General features: G+C 39.7%; 1 protein-coding gene across 8 annotated transcripts; it reads left to right on the forward strand.

Moving 5' to 3' along the window:
- Window positions 1-1,113: 1,113 nt before the first annotated feature.
- On the forward strand, window positions 1,114-20,961 carry prkcbp1l (protein kinase C binding protein 1, like). Of its 8 annotated transcripts, none has more exons than XM_066670062.1 (20): window positions 1,114-1,218; window positions 6,203-6,270; window positions 7,253-7,410; window positions 10,862-11,098; window positions 12,500-12,613; window positions 12,904-12,996; window positions 13,109-13,196; window positions 13,278-13,333; window positions 13,425-13,502; window positions 13,714-13,829; window positions 14,029-14,507; window positions 14,639-14,746; window positions 14,900-15,049; window positions 15,938-16,450; window positions 16,848-17,291; window positions 17,633-17,745; window positions 18,324-18,404; window positions 18,572-18,650; window positions 18,739-18,978; window positions 20,031-20,961. In XM_066670062.1, exons 1-20 carry the CDS (start codon window positions 1,205-1,207, stop codon window positions 20,207-20,209), a joined length of 3,408 nt encoding a protein of 1,135 aa, XP_066526159.1. In that variant the 5' UTR covers window positions 1,114-1,204; the 3' UTR covers window positions 20,210-20,961. The 8 variants fall into 8 exon arrangements, with proteins under 8 accessions (XP_066526159.1, XP_066526158.1, XP_066526160.1 ...); XM_066670061.1 differs by having other exon boundaries at window positions 17,630-17,745; window positions 20,031-20,960; XM_066670063.1 differs by having other exon boundaries at window positions 10,862-11,083; window positions 17,630-17,745; window positions 20,031-20,960.
- The last annotated feature ends 408 nt before the right edge of the window (window positions 20,962-21,369 follow it).

Raw genomic sequence — 21,369 nt, forward strand, 5'->3', positions numbered from 1 at the left:
CTCTAGCCCTTGTTTAAATTGTGTATTGGTCACGATTTATACACTAATACCTGCATTTAAGATGACTGATTCATGACTGGTTAATATTTGGATTAAAATGTCTTCCTTCATTGTTATAAAGGAGACTAAAAGCAAGCACTCCAAACTGTGGGTTTTCACTTCTGCTTTTTTAACCAAATACGTCATAATTTACAAAAGGTAACATCCAAAATGTGGTATAATTTACAGTGGATAATAAAATGTAAACCTACTGACTGCATAGGCTTTGTCAGCTTGCTTTCATTTCACATGGGAGTATGTGCACCAGAACACATTTGAAAATGAGATGGAAATAAGCGTTCTTAAGCTAAATATGATGCAAAAGAAAATGCAATTTTGGATTTACTGTTGTACCACTTTAATCACTGTTTTATATGTGTGTGTTTGTAATGGTCCCATCTATACTTCATTGCAGAAAATTCTGAGTAAATTTACACCTGGTACAGCCTTCCAAAAGTGGGGCTATCAAAATACACCGTAGTGTGATTATGCTAACTGATAGAGTGCTCACATTTCCATTGTTTTTGTTTTTTTTGTGTGGAAAAACATAAAAAAAAAACCTCAGATTATTTGCATTTAGTGTAGATTTTGGTGAATAATAAGGAATTCCCCTTTAAGCAGATGGCTCCATACATGGGCACTAAATTTAAACAAATGGCAGTGAATGGTAAACGATATAATAAGTGAACTGCAACCTGCCATTTTTCTCCTGTTTTTCTGGCTCTGGGCAAAAGGGGAGGGATTTACCGAAAGTCTTCAGTCAACAACAAAAATACATACATTTTCGTGTCGTTTTCTGATATAAGTATCAAATTCAGTGTGTCTGTACTATAATAATGGATATTTACAACAAGTTGCTGTCAAAATGGTCCGTTTAACGGTGTATTTGTGAGTAACCTAGGCCTGTACTTCTCTGTGCTCTCTTTGCTTCAGCTTCTGCTTCTCCTGCTGCCGTCGAACAAAGATAATTTAGTGAGGAAGCGGTTCAGCCAATCAGCGGCGTCCTAGGGTGCCGCCAGTGGGAGAGCAACCAATCAGAACGCGCCTCCGCTCCCACACGCGCAGGGCCCAGAGCGCGGAGTGTGGAGAGGCCAGCCTTGCCTTGTGTAAAGCCTGAGAGTGTCCTCCATGTTTTCCTAAGCAGTGACATTACATTCATTCAGCCATGCATCCGCAGAGGTAAGACATCTGTTTTATTCTCCTTCTTTGTCGTTTTTTCACATACTTATGTTCACATCGTTCATTTTGCAGCATTTTGAGGTTTGTGTCTACAGCAATGGCCTAACAGAAAAGAAGGCCTCTCTCTCCACACAGAAAAACAGGGCGGGGGGGAGGAGGGGGAGGGAGGGAGGGAGGAAGAAGTGGAGGAGGTTGAGGAAGAGGAAGAAGAAGACGAGGAGGAGGCCTGAGGAAGGGAAAGCAGGCTTTTCTCTCTTCTATTTGTTACTGAGCTTTGGCCTAGGCATGTCACATGATTGCAAAAGCAAACTCACTAAGTCATTACTGCTGAAGTGACAAGCTGGCAAATGACGTAGCTTTCTCCCAGGAACCTGGGCCAGAGTGAGAGCAAGGCCCTTTTTTTGCCCTCTTGCCCCTCCAACCTTGTTGCAAGTAGGGAAAGAAAAGAATATTTGGGTGGGGGAGGGGTTCCTGGATGGTGGCCCTCCTTTGTGAGTGGACCGCCTGGCCTATTGTCTGCTTGTCTGTCACGGAGCATGGCAGAGAAAATGGTGGCACATCAAACAGAAGCAGGTCTTAGTGCCCCATTGGAAGGACAATGACAGTGCCACACAGAAACCAGGCAGCTCACTGTCATTATTTAGCTTTTTAAAAACAAAGCGCTACATTAATATTTGAAGTGTTTCTTCCATTACAAGCATGTGATTTCAATACTACAGTAATTTTGTACACATTCAGAAGCTAGTTTTGTTCATATTTGACAGGAGGACTACATATCTGAAATTATTTGTTATATTTAGTATATTTGCATGGCTTTTAAATGTCATCCTTAGACATTCTCCCTTTAAATAATTCAAACATGGACACACAAACACCATGTTATGCTGCAGTTACAGCAGAACAAATGTGTTTATTTATTACCAAAAAAAACAACAACATATAAGTGTTTGCTTTTTGGCTACCTCCTACGACACCACATTAATGACATTGTCTCTGTTTTCAGTCTAAGGAACATACGGCCATATGTTCTCCCTCAAGCAGTCCAAAATAAAAAGCATACAGCGACATGTTGGTTCATGATTTGTGTTAGAGACATTATGTGCTGTTTACTTACAAAGTCATTTCCTCTAAGAGGCCTGTTAACTTTATAATAATATTTTGTATGTTAAAGACCCTGCGTATACTTCATAGTTAAGTAGTTGGTTTTGTTTTATTTTGTACTAGATATTCCATGTTTAATGTTAGATAAAAGTATTAGGAGGATCACAATGATCCTAAATGATAACACAGAAGTCAGGCAGATCTCTCAGCTGTTGAGACTTGAATTCAAACCACAAAACCCCACAGTTAACAGTTTGCCTTTGTTCTTCTTTTGTACCATACTGATAGTAGAGAAATGTGAAAATACCGCAAAGAAAGCTAAATTCAAACCACATGACCCCTTTGACAAAACGAATATGTTTAAAATGAACCTTAGAATATGTAGCCGGTGTATGTCTGGAGAGAACGATCGTACTATTTCACACTGTCTGTGACTTCCATATAGGTTCAGTACATTTTGTTATGTTCTTGGTGTTGAAGCGGGAGAGACAAACAGGGAGAATATTGTGGCTGTAAGCAGCCAGCCAATCAGATGGTCTTATGCAATGCTTTGGGCCAATGGGAGTGACGGTCATAGACTGCCTGGTGAAAAAGAAGGGCCTGTTCTGGAAAATTTCTCTTTGATTCAGAGTGTAATGGTCATCCAAGAGACCCTACATCTGCTTTTTTGATTAAGAAAAGGTATGATCCTACATTTCTGGATATAATTAATGCACTGTAAACACAGGGGGATTTTTAGTGTAATTGCTTTTTTGGTTTATTTTTCAAACAAATTTCCAAAGAAATCTGAACTACTTCATTTAGTTCGAGATTTTTCTAGAGTACTGCTGGGAGAACAGGTGTTGCAAGTCATGTCTGTCAACGAAACTGCATCAGAATTTTTTTTGGTGTGGTTTTTCTTTAAGGGAAACCAGTGCAGGTGGGGGTTAAAGAGTTTCAGTTGACAGAAGGAAAAAATGTAAATTTGTATGAGAATATGTATCTTTTAATGAGCACTGTTTCACCAAGACCTTGTCCGTTTCACTTCAGGCACCGGGTGTTGTGAACAATGACTTCAGATTCTGTTTGAGGTTATGGTTCATCCAACAAGCGAAAGATTTGCTGACATGTTTGCTCTTTGCTGTATGGCCCTTGTTTATGTACGGTGTTGCTCTTGAGACTGACCTATATCGAATGCTCCTCACACACACTCCTTGTTTACTGTAAAGCTCCTGTGGCGTGGACGTGCCAGATCAGGCCTAGAGGGAGGGGGGAGGGGGACGTTCTGCATAGCAGTGGGGGAGGGGAAGCAGCAGCCATTCTCATTTCCTGTGAGGAGAAAGAGAGAGAGAGACAGAGAGAGGAAAAAAAAAAAAAGACCTCAGCTCACTCACTCTCTGTCCAGTTATCTCCACATTCACAGCCGCCTTCCTCTCCATTTCTTCTCTGCAGAGGGCCCTCAGATTGGATGGCCTTTGTTGCCAGTGATGGCAGTCGTTTGGTTCCTTAGAACCTTTTAGAAGATCTTTCCCTTTTTTGTGTTGCATTTTTGTGTTTCCATTTGGCGGAGCTCAGTTGTGGCGTATTTGAACACATCCTTTAGCGCCGTGTGGATCAGTGCCAGGAATTATTTTTTATATTTTCTTTATATTTTTTGATTGACAGATGTCCTCGGCTAGATCCTTCTCAACCTAAATTTGACAGCTTGGATTCTGCCCCACACAACACCTTTCTCACTCAGGGAGTGAAATCCTCATGAATGAGGTGGTATTTGCTTTAAAGAGCCAAAGCCCACATGTGAAATCCTGGTGGCACGGCTTCTCACCTCTCTATAGGCCAGCGGGGAAAACCCTTAGGGCCTAACAAGACATTACTTCTTAATTTCCAGACATTTCTGAAACACCATTTGTGGTAATTGGTTACTTAACCATCAAAACTGCAGCTTGCTGGTAGCTATTTTAACCTGGCAGAACTCTTAACAGAAAGACGGGACTGTTGAGGCCTACTTGTGTTCAGGTGAGTTCCAATATGTGGCATGGATTAAGTGTTGCGGCCTGTTTTTGCCTGCCTTGTTGACTACAGAGATCTTCTTTTATTTTTGTTGTGTGAGCTACACTTTTTTGTCTATTTATTAAACAACATGAACAGTAATCAAAGTGCTAGGCTAATTTTAAAACAAAAATTGTGACTTGTGTTGCACAATCATGTTCATTGGTCAGCAGGAAATTATTGGTGGTTTATGGTGGTTTCACAAACTGAGGTACCTTCAGTCTTGAATTGTCTGCCTTTTGGCTCATTTAGACCTTTCAGATATTTAGTGAAAATAAGAGGTAAGCATTTCTGGGGTGCACTGGTGGTAAGCGGATGAGAATTATATTTTGTAGTATTGTTTGCAAGAGCCTTAGGCCTAAACCTAACCTGTGGTTAAAGTCCTTATACTTTTGCTAACTTTGCTATGCTAAGGGACCCTTCAGCTTTGACTCCTGCTCCTACCCCCCACCCACAACCACCCATCCTGTGGTTAGGCAAGTATTTTTATCTGACCTTAGTTGCCTTCAATGATGGTGGCTGAATGAGGCCTAAGCTGTGAACCTTGTTCCTTTTGTGGTCAGGCAACACTAGCTAGGATTGACCCTTCAGAGAGCAGCATTAGACACAACCCTTTTCATAGAAACCAGAAAACATTAAATGGAATTAACATTTGCTTTGTGGAAATGACATTTCAAATTTTTACATTTGCAGGCATTAGCAGAGGCTCTTATCCTGAGCGACTTACAAAAGTGTTTAGTGTTCAGACAGAAATGGTTGTTGGATATGCCAGTCTAGAATAAGCTTTTAGGTTCTTTATTTTCTTTTCATCTAAACAGCTCCTGTAAGGGGTTTTCTGCCTATCCCCTCCAAAAGATCTTTACTTTTACGAATGCTCACTCAGCAACTTAGGGCTACTGTAGCTGCAATTTTACAACCCACACAGCGAGGTACACATCCTATTTGGCTTGTTTAAGTCATTGGGTCTTTGACTCTTCATTTTGCCAGTAAGATTTGACACCCATAATGTAAGTAGATATTAATTAATATGAATGTCATTTGCACTGCTATGTTTTTGCATAGTCTTACACATTTTTGCACAGAAATGGTCCAAAATTATTTAGAAAGAAGTCTAGTTACATTAAGTTGCTTTGACAATGTTCTGTTATTTTGTAAAATCACCATTTTGGAGATAAAAGTATTTATTTATTTTTTGCCAACAGTAATGTGACTAATGTGGCTTTTTCATTTACATATTTGTGCATTTTTTAGTGGCAGGGAACGCCCCAATAATTCCAAATGTGATCGATGGCTGCTGAGTTTCTTGGGGTTGATCTTGTTTAAGTTTAAAGGCCTACATTAAGTAATTGTTGAATCCTTTTAGCAGTTACTTATCTAATGTGACTAACCTGTTGATGGGTAGTCTGCAGTGCTAGCCCAGTTGGCTAGGAGATGTTTCATCTCTAGTGGCTGGCCCTGCTCAAAAAGGTAATCCTCAAGAAAATGCCTGCCTCTGTTGAGACCAGTGTTTGACACCAGGGAAAAAAACGTATTTTGTTGCTTTATGGAAAATCAGAACTATGTCTGTAAATAATACTTAAAAGAACAGGAAGAACCCTGACACACTCACATTTATCCACACAGTTCAGGTTTTAACAGATTTTAAGACACTGTTTAAGCATTGTTTTTCTCATATTCTAATTGTGAGAGGGAATGGCGAGTTGCTGCAGTGAACAACAACAAAACTCTTGAGATTCGATTGCATCACTTCAGGTTTCTAACTCTGGAGCAACCTCATGAGACACCACTGTCTTTCTCACATTTATTTCTCTATCTCTCTCTCTCTCTCTCTCTCCACTGTTTTGTCCTACATTAGTTTGGCTGAGGAGGAGATAAAGACAGAGTCTGATGCAGTTGAAGGGATGGAAGCATCAGCAACAAAAGGTACGTTTTTGCACATTTTCTGTCTTTTGCATGGAATCTTCCATACTGCCTTTTTACACTTAGTCACGCTGCTGTGCCTGAGGTTAAATAAGTTTTGCTTTAGAGACAAATGCCCTCCAAACATAGATACAGTTGCTTGCAAAAGTTTGAATAACCCAGTTTTTAAAATCCCAGCTTTATTTTTATTTTTTCAAAATGTAATTCATCCTTTAATGGGAACAAACTTAATGCCACAGATCTAGTAATTATTTGTTTCAGCATAAATTCACATGATGTTACTATGGTTACACTTTGTGACTTTCTTCTGGGAGGCCAGCGAGACAAATGCTCTGTGTGAGGGGGTGGGGGGAGCATGGCATTTTGTAATTAGAGATCAAACAAATTGCTGTAAAACCATGCAAACTCCAAAGGTATACAAGAAAGGCAAAAGTGACTGGTTTACACAGATCTAGTTTCTTTTTGTTGCTAACTTTGCATCCGTATATACATGAAAACCAAGCCAAATTTATTTTCTGTTTATCCATTTTCTATAATCGAAAAACACAGAAGTTAATGTCTACTGTTTGTCCTCAAGTATTAAAGCAGCAGCTCGTTTTGGTTTGATGCTGAGGAAAGTTAAAATAAAAATTGAAAAAACTGCTGTTGGTGTGAGGTGATATGTGCTTTTCAAGACAAGGGTCAGTTATAGGATTTAATGTGTTCAGACTGATGCACAGGCCACTTTAAATCATCTTTACCATTTCTAGACTAATGCTTCACGAACACAGCCAGTTTGCTGATGGTTAGCAGTAATGCACTGTATGACCTGAGTAAAACCAAGTAGAGATAAGTGATGGCTTATTCTGCTGCATTATGAGTCAGTTCTTCATCTGCAAAGGTCATGATGTCAGGTCTGCTAGGTTAAAGTGGGTGTAGTATCCTGCCTTTACGTGTGTGTGTGTGGGTTGCTTGTTTTCATGCGGTTTTATTTATCTATGTCCAGTTGATTTAGGGTCAGCAGAAGCAACACCGCCTGCCCCAAAGCGCAAAGCAACCAGTCCACCTCACTCCTCCAATGGACATTCACCGTCAGACATGTCTCCCACTGCTGTCAAGAAAAAAAAGAAACCTGGACTAGTCACCAACAACAACAAAGATCAGGTAGAGAGCTGTTTCATTTCTTTTTATAATCAGCATCCCTGTTGCCGTGATAAAATAAAACATAGTCAAGTGCTTGTGGACAACGTTTAAAATATTGTATTCAGCTACTGATTGTGGACACATTGTCCATGCAGATCTTCTAGGACCACCATATAAAAGTAGATCCAGTTCTGGAAAAGCATCGTGTCAGCCTAAGATCACCATGCTCAATTCCAGGGCTGGGTAGCAATATAACTGTGTTCTCTGCAGTGATAAAGCTCTGTCCAGTATCTTTGGCATGTTGTCATCCAATATGAATATGTGCTTGTGGCTGAATGCAATCAGAATCTTACAGAAATGTTTCGAACCTGTCAGAAAGGTGTCAGGTGACAGTTTGTATTTCAGAATACTTTTTGGATGATCAAGTATCCACAAACATTTGGCCATGTGTAGCGTAATTGTGATAGGTTGATAATGTATACGGAACCAAAGGGACAGTAAGGTAGCTTGCCTGAACTTGTTTAATCATCTTGAAGATTTTCCTCAACCCATTACCTTTATAGCATTGTATTACTTTTAAACTATTCATATGAAATGACTGAAATATTGTTGCTTGACTGTGGCTTGTCAATGCTCTGCTAATTATTCCATGAAAAATCCATTATATGCTGTTATTGCAGAAGATTTTATGCTGACTAGCATTACTAGGGTTGTCATTGGTGGCATTTTTGTCGCTTTACTACTGCATTGCATCAGCTCGGCTCAGCATGGCTCAAAAGGCTTTACCCTGATTACTTTTCCACTACCACAGCTCCTCCCCAAAATGTAGCTTGTGACGTTCCAAGACCCCATTTGTAATGGGAACCAAGGCCTTTGAAATCTGAAACAGTGGCGATAACGTTAGGTGCTGTTTACTCGTGTTTCCGTATGTTATTTTTGCTTTTTGGACTGAGCATGGCAAGTTTTCATTGTTGTACATCTGGCTAGAGTTTTTAATTGACCACCAATCCAAGGAGATTTTGAACCTTTTCAAAACACCACAGTGCTATTTTACGTGCTGCCATTGTGAATTGGATAAAAACAAATGTGTTTTCTACTGTAGTTTGGAGATTTTACAAGCAGCAAATTTGTGGTGGATGTCTGCATTTCGCCATGTAGACAAGTATCTCTGGCCAGTCAGCATCCTGCCAGATTTACACAGCACGTTCGCTCAGCTCGCTTTGAACCAAGCGCAAGCACGGACTACAAAAAGTACCTGGTTCCAGGTACAAGATTTCCTAATGAAAAAGCAAAAGAGCCAAGCCGAGTAGGGACCATGCAGTGGAAAGTGCCATTTGTGTATTGCTTGTGACCAAACGCAGAACTGCAGGTTGTGCCAATGTTGAAAATACAATCTCAAATTTTAAGATCTATGACATTTTTTTGTCTGAAATTATTGATATAAATCACTAGGTAAACGTCTTGTAGGAAGTCTTCTGACTAGTTGTTGGAACATTGTTTGAGAGCATTGAATGGCATTCAGCCACATAAACATTAGAAAGGTCCAGGGTTGATGTTGGATGAATTTACCCCCTTTCAAAGACATGAAGAGTCTATCATTTGTATTTTTATTTTAAGAGAGAGAGAGACAGAATATCACCAAAAAAATCCAAACAAAACCCTTAAATAAAGGTTATAAATTAATTTGTATTTGATTACATGAAATAAATGTGATCCTAAATGTGAATTAGTAATTGGTGGAGAAACGCTTGCTGTCAAGCACGGAGGTCAGTGGTTTCTTGTAGTTGGTCACCATGTTTGCACACATCACAGAGAGGATTTTGCTCCCTCCTCTTTACAGAAATTCTCCAAATCCTGAAGGCTTTGAGGCTGTCACTTGGAAACTTGAAGTTTGAGCTCCCTCCACAGATTTTTTATGGGATTAAGGTCCAGAGACTGGCTGGGTCACTCCAGGATCATAATGTGCTTCTTCTTTTTGGGTCATTGTCATGCTGGAAGACCCATCCATGACCCATGTTCTGACTGAGGCCAGGAGGTTTTCATTCAAGATCCTACGATACATGGCCCTGTTCATCAGTCTCTCAGTGTGGTAAAGTCTTTCTGTAAAGCAGAATGTTTCCACCTCCATGTTTGACAGTGGGAAAGGCGTTCTTGCGGTCATTTCATTGCCTCCAAACACGACGAGTCGAGTTGAGGCCAAAGAGCTCAACTTTTGTCTCATCTGACCACATCACATCATATTCTCCCAAGCCTTCCCTGAATCATTCAGGAGTTCATTGGCAAACTTTAGATGAGCCGGTACATGAGTCTACTTTGCGGGCACTGCAGGATCTCAATCCATTACGGTGAAGTGTGTAACTAATGTTTTTCTGTGTGACTGTGCTCCCAGCTCCCTTGACATCATTAACAAGCTCCTCCCATGTAATTCTGGGCTGACACCTCACCGTTCTCAGAATCATTCTTACCCCACAAGGTGAGTTCTTGCATTGAGCTCCAAAGCGAGGATGATTGATTGACTGTTATCTTGTATTTTTTCCATTATTGGCATTATCGTGCCAACAGTGGGCTCTTTCTCACCAAGCTTCTTACAGATCTTACGGTCTTGTAGCCCACTCCAGCATGGTGCAGGTCTACAATCTTGTCCCTAACATCCTTTGACAGTTCTTTGGTCTTGCCCAAGTTCTTTGGTTTAAATGGAAAAGACTGATACTGTGACAGATGTCTCTTATACACATAACGAGGTGAGACTTAGAGGACTTGGTTAAAGGTAAAGGACAAATTTATGTGCCTCATTGACACATAACTGGTCCCTGCGGGATCAGACTTCTTGCTGGTTGGTAGGGGATCAAATGCTTATTTCAGGTAATCAAATACAGATTAATTTTTAACCATTATTTAATGTTTTTGTTTGGATTTGTTTTTTCTGATATTCTGTCTCTCTCTCTTCAAATAAATTCTCGACTGTTCATGTGTTTGTAAGGGGGTAAACTTACAAAATCAGCAGGGGATCAAATAATTATTTTCCCTACTGTATGTACCCTTCTGACCAACACTTGACATCGGGAAGGTTGACTAGATGGGTTCATATGTACATCAAAAATGACCGATATCACAATTGATTCCAGATGTACGGTGTTACATATAGTGATCATTTTAGTGTTTGTCAACCTGCAACTCTGTTTGGTTTGTGTGGATTTAAGGAGTGCTCCACCCTTTTCCTGGAGAGGTATAATTGGGAATGAGGCGTAGTTTATTTATAGTTCATTAAGTGTTGTTTGGAAGAACTTTAGCCAAAACCTAGTGTTCATCTCTCCAACATGAGGGTTACATACCTCTATGCTTATTGACCACCACTTATAGTGACTGCCCATGTCTGTGCTTTGACTTTTGCAGAGCCTTGCTACTTCTATCCCCTGCAGTGTTGTGGCGTGTGTTTTGACCCCTGCCCCTGTCTCTCTTGCCTGCATTTCAGTGTGAGCTAAGACATGGTCCCTTTTACTATGTCAAGCAGCCAGCACTCACCACAGACCCTGTTGATGTTGTGCCGCAGGATGGGAGGAATGACTTCTACTGCTGGGTGTGCCACCGTGAGGGCCAGGTGCTCTGCTGTGAGCTCTGCCCACGTGTCTACCACGCCAAGTGCCTCAAACTGGCCGCCGAGCCCGAGGGCGACTGGTTCTGTCCTGAGTGCGAGGTACCCACCGGACAAGTGAGAGCTGAGGGCTTAGGAATAGTCACATGCATTTGTATTAGGGCAGCACATTATACTTGCAGAAATATGGCCAGTGTTCAATATTGTCATTGTCAACCCAGAAAAGCAGCTTTTGTCTGAAATTTGTGTAATTGGGTTAGCTCTTGTAAGAGCTAAGAAACAGTCACCAGTTTTTTGTCACTGTTTTTATTGGTCATAATTTGGCACTTATTAAATTTAATATGGACATAAAATGCTACGCTTGATAAAGCCAGGAGATATCACAGTGGAAAAAATCAGAAGCAGTAAATTGCAGTGGTGTTACATTAATCATATCTACAGAGCCGGGAAGTGTAAGGGGTTTAAATAAAAAGTATTTTGAGAGAACAGTTTGCAATTTCTGTGCACATTTTCTTTCAACTTTGCTACTTTTCTTTATTCAGTTCCACGTTTCATAGTTTCTTCAAATGCACAATTGTCTTTAAATTATCTTGTAGGATGTCTTAATTTGTTCCCACAATTTATCTTTGCTGTCTATACAGAAAATTAAGCAAATAGCAAGATTTACACATGCACTATTCATGGATATGCACAGATAAACAAAATAAGAATGTGTAAAAGATTGCATAAAATACATTTGGAATTCTGTTGTAGGTCACTATTTTTGTTATTTTATTTTACATTAATAAACATTTAGTCATTGAAGTGTGTTGTGATACTAGTTGTTAATGCTCTACAGATTTAACATTGAGAGTGAGATCAGTCACGTGTGAAGTTTTTATTTTTAGTTGGAAAGAGAAGAGTAGTTGATAAGCTGTTTAATGGTTAACTTAATCACTCTCCATACAAGAGAGTAGAGTTCAATCCCAGCACAGGATTTCTAACACTTTGCATATATTGACTGTGTTTATTTCAGAAGTTTGATCTGCCCTAAAACACAATCATGTATCATTTAGCCCTAATTTGTATAAAAACTGCAAACACCATGTTTGCTTACTGCAACGCCAAGTGTGGGTGGAAATCAAAAGGCATGTGAAAATAAGCTAAGTTTCATTACTCTTACTTTATCAGAGCTAGCCAATATAACTCCTCATAGAGCTATTGACACAGAGAGATTTGCAAAGCTGGGGACACAGCTAATTACAGTGGCGATGTTGCAGTCTTTTATAGAAATTTACAAATACATAGTCAGGCATTACTGCTGTGTTCATACGGGTGTTTTGTTTTGTTTTTGTTTTTTAGCAGCTTTCTTCACAACTGTTGCTTTAGATGTCATTGATATTAAGGTTTTGTTTCCTGCAGGATAAGTTTAAGCTTTGCTTTTGTTTGTCTAAACCTTCGGCAGCATCTGCTGCCAAAGATCTTTTAATCACTGTGCATTTAGCTGCTGTAATACAACCTTTTAACTCTTTGTTTCAGAAAATAACAGTTGCAGAATGCATTGAGACTCAAAGCAAAGCCATGACTATGCTGAATCTGGAGCAGTTGTCTTACTTGTTGAAGTTTGCCCTGCAGAAAATGAAGCAGCCTGGGGTAAGACTTTAAGGTTTGATTGGATTTTATAGGCTTTAAGGTTAGCTTCTTTATAAATATGCATTACAGACACTGTCCTGACTGTATAGATTATGCACCATTAAAAATATACTGGATGGTTTTGTGTCATCTTGTGTTGTTGGAGGTGTTCTGGTGGATTTTGTGTTAACTAAGTTGAAGGGAGGAAGGTAATGTAGTAAAATTGGGAAAGAATTTGGAAAAAAAAAAGAATCTCTTTTATAATTTTATAGTTTAATGCACGTAAATATACTTTTGTTTTTTACATGCAGACAGAGCCATTTCAGAAGCCTGTGTCTCTGGAGCAACATCCAGACTATGCAGAGTACATCTTCCACCCCATGGACTTGTGCACCTTAGAAAAGGTAAAATAGCTCGCCATCTGTTTTGAGAACCACTAGTAATTTGCTTGTATGTTTGCAGTAGTGAAAACATGAAAAAGATTTACTTCCTAACTGAACAGAGCTGTGTCCACAGAACATCAAAAAGAAGATGTACGGCTGCACAGAGGCTTTTCTGGCAGATGTGAAATGGATCCTACACAATTGTATCATTTACAATGGAGGTTAGGTCTTGACATAAACTTTCACTATTTGTTTTTTTTTTATTGTACTATTCACTGTTAACTTATAACAATATTTTTTAGGGAATCATAAACTGACTGCTACAGCAAAGGTTATTGTCAAGATCTGTGAGCATGAAGTAAGTATTGGACATTGGGACTGCTATAATGAAACACCCTGTATTTTGTAGTTGCTGTGCATTAGATGTCCTGTCTGCTTTTCATCTCCAGATGAATGAAATTGAAGTTTGTCCAGAGTGCTACTTGTCCGCTTGCCAAAAGAGGGACAACTGGTTCTGTGAACCTTGTGTAAGTGGATATATTTTTTATGTCTTTTAAGGACCAACACATCAAACACCCTCCAATACTGAACACATGGTATAAGGCATTGTCCTCTAAATTGTTTGAACCCTTTAACAATTGTAATTTGAGACATACATGAAAATAGTATGAATAGTACAAAGAATAGCCTGTGGTAGGCAATAATGCTTTGTCTCTGTGCATGTTTTGTTATGTCCAGTCTCAACCCCATCCATTGGTGTGGGCAAAACTGAAGGGCTTTCCTTTCTGGCCTGCCAAAGCTCTGAGGGATAAGGACGGCCAGGTGGATGCTCGTTTCTTTGGCCAACACGATAGGTGAGCCTGCTGTATTTAGTACACTTATTAATTTGCTATAAAATATTTGAATTAATTTGAGGAGAAAGACATTTCCAGTATCCTGTTGTATTAAGTATTAAAGTCAAACCCTGTTAGAAGAGGGAGTGTTCAAAATAACTCTAACCCAGCTGTGTGGTCTTTTGATAAATAAACATCACTTATTTGTTCATCTTTTCAGAGCATGGGTGCCCATTAACAACTGCTACCTTATGTCGAAAGAGATTCCGTTCTCTGTGAAAAAGACTAAGAGCATCTTCAATAGTGCCATGCAGGAGATGGAAGTCTATGTGGAAAATGTGCGTAAGAAACATGGGGTGTTCAACTATGCTCCGTTCAGAACACCCTACACGCCCAACAACCAGTTCCAGATGCTGCTGGACCCTGGCAACCCCAAGAAAGGCACAGTTATGGGGGAGAAGCAGGATAAAATTAAGTTTAATTTTGACATGACTGCATCACCCAAAATGCTCTTGAGCAAGAGTATGATGTCAGCTGGGACTGGACGTAGAATGTCCATGATGGACATGCCCCGATCGCCAATGAGCACCAACTCCTCTGTCCACACAGGGTCAGACCTTGAGCAGGACACATCAGAACGAACAACAAAACTGTCAGCTAGTCACTACAGCGCAGGAGAAGACTCGATGGATTGCACAGGTATATCCGCATAGTTGCTGTATTCTATTATATAGGGCTAAAGTATTTTATCATATTGGCCACCTCTAGTCTTAAGGGAAACTGACTTTATGGTGAAATAATTGATCATTTAAATGTTTTCTTGCCCACAGCATCACCAGCATCTCAGAAGACCACAGAAAGCCCCAAACCCAACTTGCCAACTTCCTTGAAACAGGAAAGGACCCAGGCCACTGGCAGCATTCTCAACCTCAATCTTGGTGAGTCTTGCTATTTCAGGACCATATTAGGCTTTCCTTTACCAATGTTTTCCAATGGTATCTGGAATAATATTTTTTGTGGCTGTGTAAATCTCTAAACTATATTGAATCAGAGTGGCACAAACTTTTTTTTTCTAATATCTGGATTTTCAGATCGCATTAAAGCAGAGATGGACCTCAAAGAGCTGAGTGAAACTGTACAGCAGCAACAGCAGCAGCAGGGGGCTTCTGTACTCCTCACCTCCCCAAAGAAACCCACCAGGAGTCTGGACAAGACAATAGAGAGCTGCAAGGCCCAGCTAGGTACAAGACATATGAAAATTCTCATCAGTACCAATTTTATGTAACTAACCTATTTTCATTTTATCATACATGTATCTACATATATGGTATATGGGGTGTTAAAGTACACACATTCTTATTGAACAATCACCATATCGGTGTCACACATTCCAACGGAGAATACACTGTACCCTGCTGCTTATAAGCATGTGAGAAGACTGATGAAGTTAATGTGGAACCAAAGTTTACAACCATGAGTCAAACACAGAAACCGGTTTGGTGCCCTTCTAATGAGCTGCAGTTAGCAATGTGGGTGGCATTTATGGTCACATGCAGCAATTCGCATGGGTGGTGAAAGAAAGGTTGCTGGCGTGAGAAATCTTTAGCGGACAGCCATGTTTGGAATGCAAATTCTGTATGAAACTCCCCTCGAGCTTATTCCAGGTACAGTCCCTTTTCTGACTGTATATTACAAGTAACCCCAAGTGATCTAACGCTGAAAGGCATCTGTCCAGTTTCTCGACAGCTTTACAGTATTAACATCCTCTTAAATGGTGAAAGAGTGTTTAATGTGAAGCACGCTCCACCATTTAACCACAATATGTGATGGGAGCTGAGAGGGAACAACACTGTCATGTAGCTGAACAACAAAGAACCTGTTTAAATACGTCTAAATATTACTGAACTGTATTAACTGTGTTCATACTGAACAATGTAGATAAAACATACAATATTGTTTTATTATTTGCTAATAATTTATTGTTGATTTAAAAAAAAAAAAACAGTATTCTGATGAAAAACTGGATACAGGTGGAACGTTTAAAAAAAAGCTGGGACCTTCTTCCATCAGTTATTGGCCTTTATAACTGACGCAGCTCCCTCTGGCTGTTTGTTTTTGACTGTGTACAGGCATTCAGGAAATCTCAGAAGATGCGTATCGGGGTGTCGATCACAGTGACTCCGAAGATTCAGACAAGTCCGACACCACTGACAGTGAATATGCAAGTGAAGATGAAAATGGACCAAAGGATGGCAATCAGGACAATGGCATCCATAAAGAATGTAAAAAGAGACCCAGACCTTCACCTTCACAGCCACAAGACAAGAAGACACCTCCTCCAGCCGCAGTGGACAAGACAACCTCAGAGCCTCCTGCCAAAAAGAAACCTGCCAGTGTTCAGGAGAAGGAATCCCAGGAGAAGCCGAGGACCGCCCAGCAGCAGACGTCCCAAAAAGAGAAGCCTTTGGCTGGACTAGAGGGCAAAAGTATCAAGGATCCGAATGTAGACTCTGACTCAGAAAGAGAGCTGGTGATCGACCTTGGAGAGGAGCAGGGAGGCCGGGAGAGAAAGAGACCAAAGAAAGAGACATCATCAACTCCCAGCTTTACAACCAAAGACCCAGCAAACATCAAAACCGAAGGCAAGCACCTCTTTTATAATTTAGCATTTTCTTTTCTTGGTGAATTGGGTATTGGGGGCCAGATGAACATGAAAAAGAACATTTGAGCATTTTCTGTTCAGATCATTTTAGAGCTGCACTCTGTAAGACTGGTTGCAGGATTGCTGACTCAGAAGGGAAAAAATGCAAATTAAAATATGCTTTTTGCGCCTCTGTGAGTAACCTTTTAAAGCCTGAAATAATAGTTCTGTCATCAATGGTGAGATTTGAAAAATTAAGAGATTTTATGAAGAAATTAAAATCCACAGACAGAACTATTGGTGCACTTCTGTTCTTTTGTGCATTTTGTGTACTTAATTTCAATTTCCAATTCAATAAATCGTGTAGTTTTATATATGATTGTACATTCTCTTTTCAGGAAAATCACAGTCAGTAGTCAGCACATCAGGATCTCCTTCCACAGCTCCCAGTGCTTCACCCTCTACCCCCAGTGCAAAAGAGTCCACTCAGCCCACTTCCAAGCCTCCAAACACCTCCACCCCCAACAGTAGCACGTCCAGTACTCCCCACCCAGGGGCACCAGTGACCCTCTCTTCAGCAAACTCCAATTCCACTGTGGTGAAGAAACAGCGCCCTCTGCTGCCCAAGGAGTCGGCTCATCCAGGCCAATCAGCTGTGATCTGGAACCAGGCTGGAAATAAGCTCCAAACATCCTCTCAGAAGTTACAAGTACAGAAAATCCAGAGACCACAGCAGCAGGGAGGGCAGCTGGCCACACAGCCTCAACCGCAGCCCCAGACCCCACTGGCCTCCAGCAGCTCCAGTGCCAGCACTCGCTACCAGACCAGGCAGTCTATGAAAGGTAAAGAATAAAAAAATGTAAAAAACGGGATGTAATGGTAGATTCACAGGAGTCAGTGAAATAAACAGTTAATGTTTTAAAGTAATTTTAGAACATTTCTCTGTTTAAATTATCACACACAAATCTTAAATATTTAAGATACTTGACATATCTACACAGTACTACACACACAATTTAGGTTTAAAGAGTGATGTCATGACTGTTTTCAGGTATGCAAAACAATTTTGTCCATTTGAAATATTTTCAATTATAAGATGCATTTAATCGTGTACCTGCAGACTGTTCACCTCTGTTGTGAATTGCATTCAATATTATTTTTGTTTGTTTATTTTAATCAGCAGTTCAGCAGAAGGACACTTCATCTAGCTCCTCTAATTCTACACTGACTGGGGACTTCCTGGCCCCTCCAGCCTCTGCTGATGTAGCTGCTGATATCGCCAAGTACACATCCAAAGTAAGTTAAAAGTTTAACAATGTATGGAAAGATAAAATGTTTTTGTTGAGGTGAATATTCTTAATACGCTAAATATTAAAATATTTTGACCTGGCAGGAAAGCTATTACATGCAACCCATATTAATTTGGCTCAGGTAAATGTCCTCCAGTAGAACACCTGCTCTGCCATAACAAGGATCTGGGCCCACAAACAGCTTTCTTGAGGATTTTAGTGGCTCCTGTTCTTTGAGCGTGTGTGTCCAAAGCATAAATCCAGCTTCCTTCCTGATTACTTTAAACTGATAGGACCGACCTATACGACAAGTTTTGGCAGTGGATTCCTTGAAAGACATAAAATAAGAGAACCTCAGAAAAGACAATGGAGTGTAACTATTGTAATATCTGTGCAAATATTTTATACATTGGCAGTAATGTTTTCGTAGGCCAGTGAGTTCTGTTATTAGTCTCTTTTTGATTGTTTTGTTTTTATTGCACTTGCTGTTGATTGCATTTACATTTCCTTGGTTCTACATAATAAACTAAAGTGATTAGATATTTCCACGGGCTATTTGAGTTTATCCTGCTTTTTATTTTATAGATGATGGATGCAATTAAAGGAACAATGACAGAGATTTACAATGACCTTTCCAAAAGCACAACAGGAAACACTATTGCTGAGGTTTGACAATTTTTTTCATTAAATATATTAAACAAAATAATTTTCAAGAAAGTAAATAATCCTTTCAGTACAAATTTATGATGATCATTGCCATACCATTATTCCATAGCGCTAATAGGTTTAATTAAACTCTGATTATCTCTGGTACATTTGTTGCTTTGACACAGATCCGAAGATTGAGGATAGAGATTGAGAAGCTCCAGTGGCTTCATCAGCAAGAGCTTTCAGAGATGAAACATAATTTGGGTAATATTTCGTTTATACTTGCATAACATTTTCAACTACTCCTCTCTGTGTGAAATTGTTGTACAGTGTACTGTAATTTTACCTGTAGAACTAACCATGGCAGAGATGAGGCAGAGTTTGGAGCAGGAGAAAGAGAGGCTTGTGTCAGAAGTAAAGAAGCAAATGGAGATTGAGAAACAGCAGGCTGTGGATGAGACGAAGAAAAAGCAGTGGTGTGCCTACTGTAAAAAGGAGGCCATTTTCTACTGCTGTTGGAATACCAGCTACTGTGACTACCCCTGCCAGCAAGCACACTGGCCTGAACACATGAAATCTTGCACACAGTCAGGTATGCATCGCTCACACATTGACAGTCATTTCACATATACTTATGTTACAATACAAGCTCAAAGTATGAACACAAGCTGTGATTCTTTAACAAATTTAACCAAATGTTTTCAACAAACTAAATTTTACATTGATGTGCAGGACTAGTGTAGCATGTTACAGGGGGACTTTTTATATTATTTATTTTGGTGTGGTTAATTTACATGGTGCAGCAGGTAGTGTCGCAGTCACACAGCTCCAGGGGCCTGGAGGTTGTGGGTTCGATTCCCGCTCCGGGTGACTGTCTGTGATGAGTTGGTGTGTTCTCCCCGTGTCCGCGTGGGTTTCCTCCGGGTGCTCCGGTTTCCTCCCACAGTCGAAAAACACACGTTGGTAGGTGGATTGGCGACTCAAAATTGTCCGTAGGTGTGAGTGAATGTGTGTCTGTTTTGCCCTGTGAAGGACTGGCGCGTCCTCCAGGGTGTATTCGTTGCACCCAATGATTCCAGGTAGGCTCTGGACCCACCGCGACCCTGAACTGGATAAGCGGTTACAAATAGTGAATGAATAATTAACATGGGGGGGGTGGGTTCCCATGATGATAAAATTTGTGATGCATTTTTCCAACTATAAAATGATCTGTAGGAATACCTCCATGTTATTTTTTTCTGAAGTGCTATGTGGGTAAATAGTCACATCTTATAAAAAGGAATAGTCACCATTTTGAAGACAATATAGTAGTACTTTGCATATTCTATATTCTCTGTCTCAAATCTATATCTTAACTCAAATAATTGGTTGTAAATTCCAAAAAATTAGGAGAATATAATTGACACAATGCATTTCCTGCCGAAGAAAAACCCTATCAAATAAGTAGGTTGAGGAATGGACAAAACCAAAACAACATTCCAGTGTTGTTGCAAAGAACCTGAATATTTTGTTCAATAAACATATATAACACATTTATTACATATTCATTACATTCATATGTGAAATTTTATTTTTATTACTTGTAAATAAATATGGAAAGGATCCAATAGAACAGTGTAATAATAACATTCTCCTTTCATCTAGCTACAGCATCTCAGCAAGAGGCAGAGGAGGAGACCCCTACAGTTCCTGCAGCAAAACCTTCAGGACAATCGCCTAAAGCCCAGCCCTCACCCACAGTCAACAAAACCTCACCCACACACAAAAGCCCCTCACCTACAGCAGAAAACACTAGGGGGAGCACTGCAGGCTCTGTGTCCTAACAAAAACACTACAGACGTTAATGCATTTCTTATACAGACTTTATAAAAAGGGTATGAGCATATTAAGGACAGAGGAACCTGGGGTCATTTTGGATTTGGTTATGGAGGTTTTTTGTTCTGCGTTTCTTTCCCCTTCTGAAAGTTATGATTACAAAGACATCTGCAACTGACACTCCTTTTTTTCTAGCCAGGTTCATATTATATCTAAGGGCATAAGATGGTGCTCAGCTTCATTTCATTGTATCATATTGACCATTAGTGGGTTTTTTTAATCTAAAAAGATTTTGTACAAAATTTAAAATGAAAATATGCAAAGATAATACTGTTTTTATACGCCATTATGTTTTGTACAGTGCAAACGTAAGTGCATTTTTCTGCTCTGTAATTTTTTATTTTTTTTTTATGTGATGGCTGCACTTATTCACCGCCAGAAAGGTGGGGCTTACTTTATACTTTGGTCTTGTGAACATGCTGTGAATTTGACTAATTCACAACCGGTTAAGGAAAGATTGTTCTTTATCTTGGATTTCCACTACAGCTCACAGGAGTATTCAGGAACACACAGATGATATCATTCATTCATCAAAACGTTTGAGCTACTGATAGCATTTTTGTGTCAGCCTTTAGCTCCTTGTATCCCTTGTTTACATATTGTAAATATCAGAAGAATAAAAGGAGACAACTATCTAAAAGAAAAATAAAAGGTTCTCCACAAATTGAGACATTTTCACTTTTTTTTTAATTCCCTAATGTGTTTTTGCAAAATGTGTATTATGCCAACACTTTGATGGTACTTTAAAAACTGACTACATAATAAATAGCCTGCAGTCAAGTTCAAATGTTTATACAGTCCCATATATAATTGTATTTCATGCTCCAGTGAAATGCTGTTAGGCCTGGTTTTTGGTTTTTACTATTCTTTGGTGTGACAGCGACCTCTAGTGTTTTTTATTGAATACTTTTGTCATACCCAATAACAATAGGCTAGGAAAGTCAAAATGTTAAGTGCTATTATTACACAAAGCACATAAAAGTAAATAATTGCAATATTTCACCTTGGTAAAAATGTTGGCTTTGGTACAGCGTAACTTTGTGTCAGAATGTGGACATAAGCGGTCTGTCACCTGATTAAAAACAGCTGAATATAGTTTCACTGAAGC

The sequence above is a fragment of the Hoplias malabaricus genome, chromosome 5 (genome assembly GCF_029633855.1).
Source record: "Hoplias malabaricus isolate fHopMal1 chromosome 5, fHopMal1.hap1, whole genome shotgun sequence".
In the NCBI taxonomy this organism is placed as follows: Eukaryota; Metazoa; Chordata; class Actinopteri; order Characiformes; family Erythrinidae; genus Hoplias; species Hoplias malabaricus.